At 48.7% G+C, this 13,532-nt stretch overlaps 6 protein-coding genes across 6 annotated transcripts; 2 read left to right on the top strand and 4 right to left on the bottom strand.

Moving 5' to 3' along the window:
* Positions 1-122: 122 nt before the first annotated feature.
* LTR64_003534 (uncharacterized protein) lies at positions 123-481 on the top strand (the record flags this gene model as incomplete). The annotated part of the gene is made up of 2 exons (XM_064897890.1): positions 123-170; positions 227-481. 2 exons carry the CDS (start codon positions 123-125, stop codon positions 479-481), a joined length of 303 nt encoding a protein of 100 aa, XP_064756840.1.
* A 189-nt stretch (positions 482-670) lies between these two features.
* HPT1 (hypoxanthine-guanine phosphoribosyltransferase) lies at positions 671-1,390 on the bottom strand (the record flags this gene model as incomplete). The annotated part of the gene is made up of 3 exons (XM_064897891.1): positions 671-1,139; positions 1,190-1,296; positions 1,358-1,390. The coding sequence occupies 3 exons, from the start codon at positions 1,388-1,390 to the stop codon at positions 671-673; spliced, it is 609 nt and encodes a 202-aa protein (XP_064756841.1).
* Positions 1,391-2,169: 779 nt separating this feature from the next.
* On the bottom strand, positions 2,170-2,844 carry LTR64_003536 (uncharacterized protein; the record flags this gene model as incomplete). Its single annotated transcript, XM_064897892.1, has 2 exons — positions 2,170-2,683; positions 2,708-2,844. 2 exons carry the CDS (start codon positions 2,842-2,844, stop codon positions 2,170-2,172), a joined length of 651 nt encoding a protein of 216 aa, XP_064756842.1.
* Positions 2,845-3,481: 637 nt separating this feature from the next.
* Positions 3,482-6,951, bottom strand: LTR64_003537 (uncharacterized protein; the record flags this gene model as incomplete). Its single annotated transcript, XM_064897893.1, has 2 exons — positions 3,482-6,644; positions 6,923-6,951. The coding sequence occupies 2 exons, from the start codon at positions 6,949-6,951 to the stop codon at positions 3,482-3,484; spliced, it is 3,192 nt and encodes a 1,063-aa protein (XP_064756843.1).
* Positions 6,952-8,128: 1,177 nt separating this feature from the next.
* Positions 8,129-9,343, top strand: LTR64_003538 (uncharacterized protein; the record flags this gene model as incomplete). Its single annotated transcript, XM_064897894.1, has 2 exons — positions 8,129-8,360; positions 8,406-9,343. 2 exons carry the CDS (start codon positions 8,129-8,131, stop codon positions 9,341-9,343), a joined length of 1,170 nt encoding a protein of 389 aa, XP_064756844.1.
* Positions 9,344-9,799: 456 nt separating this feature from the next.
* On the bottom strand, positions 9,800-11,524 carry CIA1 (Cytosolic iron-sulfur protein assembly protein; the record flags this gene model as incomplete). Its single annotated transcript, XM_064897895.1, has 1 exon — positions 9,800-11,524. The coding sequence occupies one exon, from the start codon at positions 11,522-11,524 to the stop codon at positions 9,800-9,802; it is 1,725 nt and encodes a 574-aa protein (XP_064756845.1).
* Positions 11,525-13,532: the final 2,008 nt, after the last annotated feature.

Raw genomic sequence — 13,532 nt, forward strand, 5'->3', positions numbered from 1 at the left:
TGCACTTGTGGACAGAAAAGTTACTGGCATTTGCGACAGGTAATGGGATAGCACAGGAATCTGCATCAATTTGTCCACTTTTGCCAGAACACTGAGACAGAGTGCACTGTCGATATTCTACAATGACTAGAGCGACACAAACCATTTCGTTCGCCCTTCTGGCGTGCTCGGTATGCCACATACACATCGGCGCTTGAGGTAGCGAAGCATTCTAATTACCTACTAGGGCTACCTTCTTCTTGCGCTTCCACTCCTTATGGACGAGTCGCCAATACCTTCGATATTGCCAACTAAACTGCAAGTCGAGATCGTGCCCGTTCTACCATTCTGGGCTCTCATCTCTTTGGCGTGCTATTTGCTGGGACGACTAGGATGGGGTGTTCTGAACTTCAACGACACTGAGGATGCTTACCATGAACTCATGGGACAAATCGAGCAGGCAAAGAAGGATCTGGACAAGAGGAAGGTTGGTTGGAATTAAGAGAGATGGCAGGACCGAAACATAAAAGAAGTTGGGCTACACTGGACGTCTACAATGTGTGCATGACAGTTTTGGTTGATCTCAGGAACTTGCAGATACGTAACGATGACCAAGTCGCGATTGCACTATATCGCAAGGTCCAACTCTACGCTTCGAGTATATTTTGTCGTATCTCGGCCCACTACGTCTTCAGATTCCCTTTTCCTGCGCAAGTCGATCATGCTCGTCAATGTCGGTAGCCTCCCAAGGATAGCAGATCCAAACGTCTGTTACGGTCCTCGCAGCGATATACCTCTGCTCTTCGACCATGTCCGTTGGCAGATGACCTTTCTTCTGCTTGTCCTTGTTGTGCAGCACGAATATCGAGAACTTGGTTGTCTCTGTTCTTCCTTGCTGCTTCCTGGCAGTTTCGACATCTTTCTCCAGCTCTTTCACAGCGTATTCGAGCGTGGTCCTGGTGTCGTCAACCTCGTCGACGATAAGAACATTCTTTCCGATCAGGTTGCCCATCTCAAGTGACGACAGATCGAGCCATTGTGTTCGCGTGACTTTTGTGCCTGGTGCCTCTACAGGGTCCGAGCCGGAGAGCGTCTCGTAGAGGGAGAGACCAATAGCTTGGATGGGGATGTTTGGAGCGCCTGGCTGCTTGAGGAACGATCTAGCATGTGTTGAGAATTTGTTTCAAGCAGTCCGCGGTTGCTGACTTACCTCAAGATGCGAGCAGGAACATAGCCACCACCGCCGATCGCAATCATGAGGTTTGGCTTGAAATCGCTGAGTATCCTCGGTGCTGCTTCCTGGCACAATTTGTGGACCTAGATCTACCTGTCAGTCCTTATCCTGGTGCTTTGTTAACATGTGACAGTTGCAACTCACCTGGTTGTAGGTAACGTAGAATTTCTCGACCATTTTGGCGGTTCCTCGATGATCCGAAAATCAGTTTTGAAAATATGGTTGGCGCAAAGACGAGCCGTCTTATGTGCTAAGTGTAGCGTTTGTCACATCATGAAATTCGTCGAGAATCACAATTCCCAGTCGCAGGAAAAAACACTTTTAGCACGTTAGGAAGTGCCCGCCCGCTGTGTATGCCTCAGGTGTCAACACTCCTTTACATTCGATCACATCTGCCTTCCTGATGGAAGGACATGCCCAAATCTGTGTCTTGGTATATGCTTCGAGATCAGCCTGCGATTATAGTCGCCATATCTTCCTTACAAGTTCTTTGTCTGCCTCGACAGTTTCCTCGTTGCCTCGCTTTCGCTTATTCACATTCAGCACAGGCGAGGGTAGTACTCTCTCATGCCAACAAGCAGTAAGTATACATGATAACGAGATATACATCAGATACACTTATATACCATGTTGCTAGGGAGCACACTCACTTCTATTACATCTTCAGTCTTGCGTGCGGCTCAACATCAGCTTAGGTAGCACACTATGAGCCTCACGGAGTTCGATTTCAATAATATGTCGGTTACTCAAACGGTTGTTATGTTTGAGCGAGAACGTCATTCTTGCGTCTTTAATCTAACAACGAACAAACCACAAAGATCTCAACGTTGACCAAGCACCATGCACCAGGCTTTGATATGTCGATACACAAGGGCTAGCAAGCTATAGTTGCCCTAGTTCGAAGCTCATGAAGAGCCAGATTCGATACCAAAAGAACACCACCCTATGCCCCTTTCTTATCTCAACTCCTCAGGCGTATCAGGCTGGCTCTTCCAACCTCCCTTCTGAAACGCCTCCAACCCCATACACGTCTCATACACTCTCTTCACAACCGGAAACCTCCCCAAATCCACCCCAAACCTCAACGCCCCGTCAACGGCCGGAACCAATACAACATCCGCCATGGTAACTTCATCACCAAAACTAAACTTCCCCGCCGTCCCCCTCGCAACCTTCTCATACGCATCCAACCCAGCCGCCATAAACTCCTGCTGCCACTCCTCCGCCTTCGCTCCCAACGGCCTAACTTTATTCAGGATTCTCAAATTGGTCACCGGCTGAATATCGCACGCGACGATATTGACTAAATCTCTGACCTGTCCCCTCTTCACCGGCCGATCTACAGGCGGCAGCAGTCTTGGAAGCAATTCCGGATGTCGTTCCTCGAAATACTCCAGAATCGCGACTGATTGCCGAATTAGGATCTTCGTGCCGTCTGATTCAGTGATCACCAGTGTCGGAACACTCTTGCTGGGATTCAAGTTATCTACGTACTCGGAGTTTTGCTGTTCGTTCTTGAGCAGGTGGATGTAGTTGTACTTCAGCGGTATGCCCTTTAGATGTGCTGCTATCCTGACCCGGGCGGAGCAGGAGGAGCGGAAATATGTGTACAGCTCGTAGTCTGGTACCATGTTGTTTTCGTGGGAGGTAAGCACTGAACGTGTGGTGAGAAGAGAGTGGTGGCTTGTGCTCTCTCTGGTGTATATGCTTTCAAGTTTGGTGGTACCAAGCGCTCAGGCTGTGCCAGGAGGGTAGAAATGCGGAGGCGGAGTTGGTTCCGCGCTTCGAAAACGGAACGGCATGTCTACTAACTCTGATGTTATGGAGTATGCGAGATGTGATAATACGACTGCTGATATAGGTTGTTAATTTATTCTGCAATATTGCATCGACGGATCTCATTAACAATGATAAACTCAGGCTTGACCATGTTGTGACTATTTTCAACAGAAATATCCGTCAAATCACGTAGAGACAGCAGCAACATATTTATATTGTCTTCTTAGATGTGAAGAGACAGCCAGTAGTGAGCCTCGAGGGGATCGTAGAAGATTTGTGATACACATTATTACATACACAATCCGCACCATAGCATAAAATGTAAGCCTATTTGCAGCTTCTTGAGCCTGTCCGCCCACAACCTGTATCTCACTGCACGACCCAGTAAGAAAGCCGAATCGAAATTTTGCAGAAGAGCTCCTCAATCGTGTTGACACTTGTGTGCTAATACCCAATTCCGTAGACACCATGTCAAGCAAATGTCTATCTTCACAACTCGTATCCAAACATGCGATTATATGCTGGCAGATCCGCCTGCTGTCTCGCTTGTCCCTGTAGGTGGCCCATCTCAACGGCTGCATCGACGTTAGCATTGATGTCGTTGTCAAAGTCGTTCCAAGTTGCCCAGGCTGGTCCCTCAGGTACAGTCCGTCTTCTGGGTGGAAGTTGCCGATCTACTGCAAACGGAGATTGCCTCTGGTGCTCTTGTTGCCGCTGTTGACGGACTGGTGTCGGAGGTCGAAATTGCTCCCTCCAGTTGTGGCCAGGTATAGCTGCTTGTTTGCCGTGTCCAGGGTGAGCACCGACAGCTATCGCTGTTCCCGGTTCTCGTCGTAACCATGGTAGATCATCCGGTGTGTTTCGTAGCATGTCGTTGTATTGCGGTATGTGGGCTTGCGGGAATGGGTTATCCCTCCCTTGCGGCCTTTGCAGTTGTGGCTGTAACCATCGAGTTACCTCTTCCTCATGATTGCCCAGAGCCTGAGTTGGATCTATGTCCTGAGCAGCCACATGTTCACGCGCCCTAGCATTGTTCCGCCGCTGTAATTGTAGCTGTCGCCTTCGGTCCATGTCAGCTCGAAAATTTTGTAGCCGCTCAACCCTAGCAAAGTTTCTGGCCGCCTGAATTTCGGCATCCAGCATGTCGTTGACATCCGGTACTGCTAGTATACCGTTCGGATGAATGATCTGGTTTCTCCAGGCTTCGATCGTTGCGGCCGCGCCTTGTTCATTCGTAGCACGCTGAGCAGCTAGAACTTGAAGCCGGTCATTCAGCCCAGCGCCATCGATCACGTTATTTGCTTGACCAAGAGGCTGAGGCGCTGCAGCCAAGTTAGGTGAAGGATAAGCGATATGCGGCATTTCTGGTCGTTCGATCAATTCTCTGTTCCGTCTGCGTCCCCTGCGGCGTAGGTCTTCTTCGAATTGCAACATGTCTCCACGATATCCTGGAAAGCCGGCACGATTTGGTGGTACGTTCGGTTGTGCACTTTTGCCAGTTTCGATGCGCAACTCGTCCTCCTCAATAGTCTCGTCGGCGTCTTTGGCTTCCTTAATAGCTTTTATTTCAGCCTCATTGGCTTCTTGGACATGACGATCGATTTCGGGTCTATCATACAATGGACATTTGGGTTTTTGAATGCTCATACTGCCGTTGAAATGCGCATAACCGTCTCTCATATCAGAGAGGTCTTGCTTGCAGACGTAACACATCACCGCGCCACACTGACATCTCATTTTATTGCAACCCAACTCTTTGATCAGATTTGTCTTGCATTTCGGACAGGGTCTCATCATTGCAGCAGATCGAGCTTCCTCAATTCTGTGTTTGACGTCAAGCTTTCGATCTTTCTTGGCTTCCTCGCACGTCTTCGGCAGATGAGAGATTTCGTGGCATTTCCGGCAGGTCACCTTGAAGCACGCCGGACTCTGACAACTAAAGGTTGTATCTGTCTCGACAGGATCACAAATGGCCTTGAAATCGCAAAAGGGGCATTGTTCGAGGCCTTCCAGGTTCGCTGCAGCAATTTCAGCTTGTTGCTGATTGAAGAGCAGCCTGTCGAAAGTTTTGATGGGAATGGCACGGCCCACGGACTCCATGTCCAGCTTCTCCTTGCAGCCACTTTCGTCCATGCACACCATTTCGTACTTCATGAGGCCAACCTGAGTATCTGCTAGCTTCCCAACGCAGTCGAAGCAGAATGAATGTTCGCCGGAGCTGGCTGTACACGTCACAGCTCGGTTGATAGGTATCTCGTCGTCAAAACAAATTTGACATTCAACTATTGTCCCATCTGCCTTGTGCTGCTCCAAATTTTTTCGTTCTGAGTTCGCTTTCTCTTCTTCTTGACCCTTCTTAAGGTTCTCCCGGGCGTTGTGCTGCTTCACAGCCTGTAGCTCGCATATCAAGCTCGTGTAGCATTTCGGATCTGATTGGGGAGGACGTCGATACTTCTTCTCAAGCTGAGTGCGAGGTCTACTCGAGCGGTAGTATGGCCGTGGTGTAGTTTGAAAGTAATTGATCTCGTCATTTTCGATGTGTCGATACGTATCCCATAGCGACTTTTTGTCCTTCAGAGTCCTGTCGATGTAATGCGTAGGCACATGTTCGAACTGACTTGCAAGAATGACGATAGCATCTCGCCTGTAGTCTTTGTGTTTGCGATTGTCTATGTCCCATTTGATTATCTTGCCTGTTTCAGCCTCAAAAGGGTCCTGAATGGAGCTTGTGTTATTGACTCTCTTCGGATATGTCTCCAAGCCAAGGATTTGCTCGACAATAACATTGCTATCAGGTACAACCTCAATCTCCTCATTACCGAAACTCCAGGACTCGTGCTGCATCTTGATCCTAGATACCGCAAATTGATGTTGAATACCGGGAAGCACCTCCAGTATTTTGGCTAAACAATCAGCTTGACCAGGCGTGAGCGTCTGGGCATTGTCCTTGTCGTCGTCATCGCTGTCCTCCACGGCGATAGACTCATCAACGTAAGGTCCGAATGCATTGTGCCGAGTCTGCTTCAACATCCGGCGCTGGGTCCTGCGCTCGGCCGTCTCATTCCAATCGTCACAAAATTGCTTGAATTTGGGGTCTGCATCGATCGGCACTGGAAAGTGTGCGTAGCCTGGACCACGAAACATTCGTACATCCAGTTTAGGGTCGTGAAAATATGGAGGCTCGACTGGCTTTTTGGGCAAAGCTTGTACTGGGTTGAAGATAACATCCTCCATGAACTCTGGTGAGCCGTGCTGTACTAGAGCGTCTTCGAAGAAGTTAGGATATGCTTGCATAAATGCATTCTCGAATTCCTCTTGTGTGTGCGGAAAGTCTGCTCCTATATGATCCTGCTGTATGAAGTTATCGGTGTCGACAGAAGACAATCTTGGTCGCTTGGCGTGTCTCTGTAGTTCTGGCGAGCTGGTAAGATCCACAAAACCGACCCATGGTTGTCTGCCGGGAGTTCCGTCCAGCTGTGGGAGGGTTGATGATCGTGCGTTAGGTCTGTTCGAAGGTCCAACTCCAGGGTCGTCATTGTCTTCGTCGTCTATGACTATGATCTCTGAAGGAGTTTGTCGAGGCATGCTCGTACCAACTCCCACTTGGTTTACGGGGATTGGTCTCGTGCGATTGACCACGAGCGAAGGAAGTCTAGTAAGGAAGGAATTAGTCTGGCAGATATGGCAAAATATGGCAGAATGCGGAAGATATTGTGAAAGATATTGCTATTGATGAGAACTTATAGTCTTGCGCATAAGGGACTAAATATCAATTAGACTTCTTAGAGAAAGTGCAGTGCACACGCCCGCATGGCAGGCGGCTGTTTGTAGTGCGAGCGAGATAACATAAAGGTCGATAGTGAGGTCGCAGACTCGATTGTACGAAAGTGTGAGTAGTGATCGGTGTCACGTCGTGTAATAAGTACATACCCATGTTGATCTGGACGACCTACTAACATAGCCATGACCGCACGTTTGAGCAAGCCACTAGAATAGCACTTCTATGATGAGTAGCATCAGCTTATACATTAAATGTTTGCCAGGCTGAGAGGGCTGTGCAAGTGTATGAGGTTGAGCCTGCTTGATTAAGGCAGCATGACGGGCTCTCAAATTACTTCTTCACGCGAGAAGAGGTTAGGTGCAAATTTCTGTCGGGTCTCATTTCCCTAGTAGAATGTGTTAGGCTGGCTGGCTTGTGGTTTCGTTGGAAGGAAGAGCAGTGAAGTCAAGTTAAGGGAAAAGAAGGAGCAGACGCCGCATCGCTGTTGGGCAGAAACACCACCAGAGCCAAGCGAGTAGCCAACAAATCGCACGTCTACGCGTGGAAAGAAACGAAACCAATTGCCTTGCAGTGACACTTCTCCGCAAATCCAGTCGCGTGTGGTTTCGCTGGTCGGACAGGTGCGAAACAAATTTAAGTTCTAGCTTCGTATGATGAGCATATTTGCGAGGTGTGCTTGTGCTGGACAAGACAAAAGGCAAGAAAGTTACAAACCCTTCCCTGAGCTCGACTTGAGGATTAGGCTCGCTTATCTAGCCGAATCTTTAAGCTGGTGGATATAGTGGATCTTAAATGGACTGAATCCACGATGGCGACCCATGAACACTGACTGCATTAAGATTGAGTCCGGTTCTTTTGTATATTTCAAAGAACAGTCGGTGCGGTCATTTGTAACTAGTGGTTGCCGACTTCACATCGTTCTGAATGAAAACAAACTATTTGTGAGGACTAAATCAAAGTACATACTGTAGTCCGCCAAGCATGCGTCCGGTTCTTACGCTTAGTCGCGGTATTTATCAGGAATCGCTTGCTCTTCTCCTTCACATTTCCACCTAATAGATATTCGCGATTCGTCCCAGTCAGCATCACACATAGTTCACATGATGTTCTCCTGGCAAACACGACCGTGTGTCGAAGCATTATTTGATAATGGAATCGTAGTTGTGCGTTCCACGCCTTGTGATCGAACAACGAGTGGAAGTGACGAGTCGGGAGATGCTCAAAGCTCTTCTTGTTTGTGATTTTCAGCATTCCGAGCCTCCAACATTGAGTTTACTATTGATTTTGCTTACAGTATAGGTCTTCATATCTCTATAGGACAACTCTCGTACAGTTAACATCTCTACAAACTCACAATGCCTGCTGCTAAAGAACAGAACAGACAGCTTACCACGGAAAAACAACCAGCGTTAGACCTTGCTTCCCTACCACCGATCGACAGCCTCGTCTTGGATTCTTGCAGCGAGATCGAATGGGAACAGACCTGTAGACTTAACGCTGCTGAATGGAAGGGGTTCCTCTCGTACTCAGACTATCTAAATCGGGAGCGAATTCTCGCAAACACTGAAATCACTCGAGAAGGAGGTGGTACGGCATGGATTCTTACGTGCGACAAACTTCCTCGAGCACCAGATGGTTCACGAGCGATATTGGCGTCATGTGAGACGAACCGTAAGAACGCCTACGTAGCAAAAGATGGCAAGCTGGAGAAGGTCGTGGCTCATGGCATAGGTTCGGTCTACACTCGATCGGAATATCGTGGCAAGGGATATGCAGCAAAAATGCTACAAGAGATAGGCAGGAAGTTGAATAGTTATCAACAGGTTAAGAACAATAGAGGCCACTTCTCAGTACTGTACTCAGACATTGGACCTAAATTCTATGCTAGGCACGGTTGGAATCCTTTCGCCAGTACGCATATCTGTCTGCAAGCAATCGACAACCAAGGCGAATATTATCAAAGACTTGCTGAGATCACGCCACGCCGAGAGACGAAGGACCTTACCATAGATGACGTTCACTCTTTGGCACCCTCCTGGGCAGCTCATCTAGAATCTCAACTGATCAACCTGTCGGCCACAAACCCTTCGAAAGCGTATGTGGCGTTCAAGCCAGAACCAGCACAATTCGAGTGGCATTTCATGCGCGAAGAGTTCCTGGCAGAAAATCTTGGTAATAACAAACCTGTCGTCAAAGGAGCCATCGACACCAAAACCGGCACTGCCGTGGTTTGGGCACGAACCTATGGCTCAGATTCTGCTCAGTGGCATCTTAGCGTACTGTATACTCACATCCCGACAGACGCAGACCTTGCTCAGGACGAACTCAGAACAGCCTTGTCAACGTTGATGTTGCGAGCACAATGGGAAGCAAAGCAATGGAACATGGCTGCAGGAGTTGAGATCTGGGACCCAAAGGAGCTGGTTGTCGCTGCTGCACAAACTATTGCTCATGGTCAGGATGTCAAGATCATCTTGCGTGATCAGGAACACATCTGCAGCCTGAGGTGGAATGGCCCTGAGACTGATGAGGTCGTGTGGGTAGCTAATGAGCGTTTCGCGTGGTGTTGAAACACGTATTGGGTTTGGTGACTGTCAAGCAAGTCAATTCTCGATTAACAATCGTTTGGCAAGCGTATTTTCGAACGGAAGATGGGTCACCGTCCAATGTTCTCGTTTGTCAGAATCCGCCAGATCAGGCATTCAGCGGGCGTAGTCTATCTCCAGAATCTCCTAAGCTTACAGCACGTTGTGCCGATAGGCATGGCAGAAATTGGTTCACGAACAGGAGCTCAACTTCCAGTTCAAATTTTGTAGATTCATTCCGCCCCTAAGCTTCTAATATGCTCTCATCTCAACAGAGATTGTGAACTTTGGAGGACGCTTCGTTCAAGTTAATGCTGCCAATGCATTGTGTTTATAGACGACTTCGAAAAGTCCTACTTTTGGATGACAGTAACGCAAGAAGACGAAAATAAAATTTCACGTTCCCCTTTTGAAAAGAGAGGCTGGTGCATTTCATACCAGTCAAGTATCAGATCTAAGCTCTTTAAAGAGATCCTCTGGCAACTTCCAAACTTTCACCTGGCCATCATCACCAGTCGATACAATATACTCTTCCTGGTCATCATCATCGTCTAGACTCGCTCCAGCGCCGAGTTCCTCACGCCGTTTACCATCCCTCTTTGGCGCCCAGCAAACGTGGTTCACCTCATACTCGTCGTGCGCAGCCTCCACAATCGCGACCACTTTCCACTCAGTTGGGAGCTTCTTGATGTCTCCTTCGTCATCTTGGCCGTTCGTCCCATCCATAACTACATCTGTATCTTTTTGTGCGCTGTCCGCAGTGACCTCCTTGTACACAGCGAGGACACCATCACCGCCACAGCTAACCACGAGACCTGTCTTTGCACTCCAATCAATGGCGTATATACTCCTCACATGAACAGCAGGTAACGTAGCTTCTTCGATCCATTTCTCCGTGCTTGTTGGTGGCCGAATCGTGCTGGGTATCCTACCTGAAAACCCTGTGGGAGGCGCAATCGTGGCATCGCCGTTTCCATCTGTGGTGTTTGTGGTCCGTTGTCCACGTCGTATCTCCTCGATACGCATCTTTTTCTCATCCGCCTCCTTCTCCGACAGTTTCTTCGTCCATATCTTTATGGTCAGATCGTCGCTGCAGCTGATGAGCCTGGGCGCCCAGTCGACTATCACTTCCTCAGCGGTGATTTCGGTAGGATAGGACGCGAGGTTGACGTAGCTCTCGAACCTCACATCCCAAACTGTGCCGTCGTGACCAGTCAGAACAGCGATAGTGATCCAATCGCCTTCTGCCTCGTCATCGTGGTGTAAGCGTATGGTGTCGTCGTAGCTTCCAGATGCGAGGAGTTCTCGACGACCTAATATTACCTCGTCGTCATCGTCTCCAGTCTCGGGACCAGTATCGCCCTCGTCTTTTGTCCTCCTCCTTCTCAGCCGGCTGCTGATCTCTCGTCGCGAGGTTCTAGCTCCTGCCAACCACGTCACGCACTTGACATCACCCGCATGCTCTCCTAAGACTGCGACAGTCTCCCACTCTTCTGGTTCGACCTCTTCCCACACCCAGACTGATTTATCTCTTGAACAGGTCGCGAGCAAATTAGCTCCGTAGTGTGGTGGGCTAAACGCCAAATCTTTGATCTCACTATCTGGACCAGTCAACAAGGTCGAGAAATGCCAATCTTCTTCATCCTCTTCCTCTTCTTGGGCAGTATTTGTAAAATCCTGCTCTTGATCCATGTCATCGTCGTCGTCAAAAGCTCCAGGAACTGCACCAGGTCGGGTCGAAGCACTCTCACTACCACCTTCACGTTGTTTTTGCCGTCCCTGTTGTAGACCTTTATCCTGATTCCAGACCCACAACCCACAATTCGCATCAAAACTGCCCGAAGCGAGAATGACAGGATCTCTACGCAGTTCATCCTCACCATCCTCCATATCTACATCTTTGCGACGCTTCTTCCTCTTCTCGCCATAGTCCTTCCACCCCACACATCTTATGCTCCGTTTGTGGCCGCCTGCGATGGTGGAGAGGAGGCGCCAGGAGCGCATGTCCCATATATTGACGCTCCTGTCGGACGTCGCGGTCGCGAGGAGAGGGGCACGGGAAGATAGGTGGGGTGCTGAGGACCATGTTCTTGTGCCTGTGGTGGGACAGTGGAGGGTTGTGTGGTGTGTTAGCTGTGGGATTGACTCTAGTGATGTTGTTGCCATGATGGCGGACAGAGAGGACGAGCCACGAGCTAATAGTCGTGCTGTAGCTTGGCTATTAGGTTTCAGCTCTTGATGGAGGCCGAGGCGTTAGATCTGTTATCGCTGCTTGTGAGCTATGTGCTGTTTCATTCCAATATAGCGGGGCGGTTTCAATGCGATTTTATTCGAGGTCTTAACAAGATAGGTATCGCAGTCTCGCTGTGGTTGAGTTGCGACACGCCCGAACGGACAAGAGATTTGATGGCAGACAGGACATATGTGAAAACGAAGAGGTCTATGATCAGTCTAATTATCCATCCAGTATAGTGATCAGCTACACTGCTGAGTTGGTCAAAATTTATTTTCTCAGCGACCATTCCGTCGATTATGACGTACATATGTAGAGCGACAACATAACGCGGGTCGGGCAAAGTGAACAATGTAAATTATATACACCATGTCTCAGGGCTATAAGCAGATAATATGTCGTATATCTGCATATCTGACAGCAATGAAGGTATAATTGCTACTATGCCTTCTCGCAAATCGTACCACTATACTCAGTTCAGGTTCGTACCTTCAAGTCAATACTTGCTGGTACTAGTGAGCAGCCATTGATTCAGACCACACCCTTACCAAAGAGGTACACAAGCCAAAGAACTAACAGAACCTGAAGAGGCCACTCGACTGTCATCCTTCCATCTCTCATGGTACTACCAGCGCTAGTAACATTAAAAGCGACCTGCGGATGTCCAGCATTGCTCACGTCGTCAACGCGACATCCGAGATTGCACTTCTTTTCTGCTCTTTTAGTTGGATTTGCACCACTGACGTTGAAGGTCGACTCGATCCATTGCACTCCCACTGTGACGTCCGCCCCAACTGACATATTTCCAGTCCACTCGCCGCCATCAGACCATAGGTTCAGCACTAATGCACTAGGCATGGTCGGCACATTCAAAGTCTTCTCAACGGCAAGCACACCGTCTACATACCACCGACTGATCCCATCATACCAATCGATTCGATGATCATGCCATTCCGTCCAAAAGGTATTGTTTGGCATGATAACGTCGCTGCTGGCTCCGGGAACTGTGTTGCCTGTACTGGGATCAAAGTCTGGCTGATTGCTGTAGCGAACATGATTGGTTGGGTCTTGCGTCAAGATCTCAATATCGGATTCTTGTGTGTCAGATCTATAAGTAAAGAGACCAAGACAAGCACCTGGTGCGACGGGATGACTGGCATTGTTTCCAGAAATCAAGGGATTGAGATTGGGGAGCACCCTCATTCGTGCTCGAATCGAGCTGTGAAGAATATTTTCTTGATTCGAGTCAATCTCAGCGATAGATGCGAATTCAGGAAGTCGATACGCTCGAAGGTTCAGGTAAGTCATTCTGTTTGGGTCTGAGGTATTTCGAGAGATATAGACATTACTAGCTGAATTAACCGTTGGCACGTTTGCAGTTGAATCCTCGACGCCATTTTGTATCGACCAGTCGGCATTGAACGAATCGGTATTAAGAAATGCGGACGTGATGCTTTGGTTACCTACATTTTCGCTGCTGATGACTGGTGGCGGTGCAATAGTGTAGTTATTGTTGCCATCATTGGGTACAGCCCTAAAATCCCAGAAGCGATAATATTGAAAGTAGCCTGGATCCGGTCCAGATACCATGTAACAATCACATCCTGCGGAGTTATCGTGAGATTCTGGCTCTGTAAGTCCAGGATCGATTGCAGCCACTATGTTAGCGAGCAACGACAGCTTCACGAAACTGGAAGCTGCTTTCATGTCGGCTATTTGATATCTCGGAATGTTAACGGCTTTCGATGGTAACACTCTTGACGGCTGTGCCAGGCTCTTGATGTAGGATGAGAAGTCGTGCTGAGTTGATATCTGGTTGTGCGGAAGTTGGCAATTAGGTATTCGACGTGGCCTTCACTTTGTTACCTGTGAAGGAGCACTCCTGACACGAGCACCTGCCGTACAGGAACGTCAGGCGCGAGTGCTTGCGATATGAATGAA

The sequence above is a fragment of the Lithohypha guttulata genome, assembly GCF_036872675.1.
Source record: "Lithohypha guttulata strain CCFEE 5908 chromosome Unknown scaffold_2, whole genome shotgun sequence".
Lineage (NCBI taxonomy): Eukaryota > Fungi > Ascomycota > Eurotiomycetes > Chaetothyriales > Trichomeriaceae > Lithohypha > Lithohypha guttulata.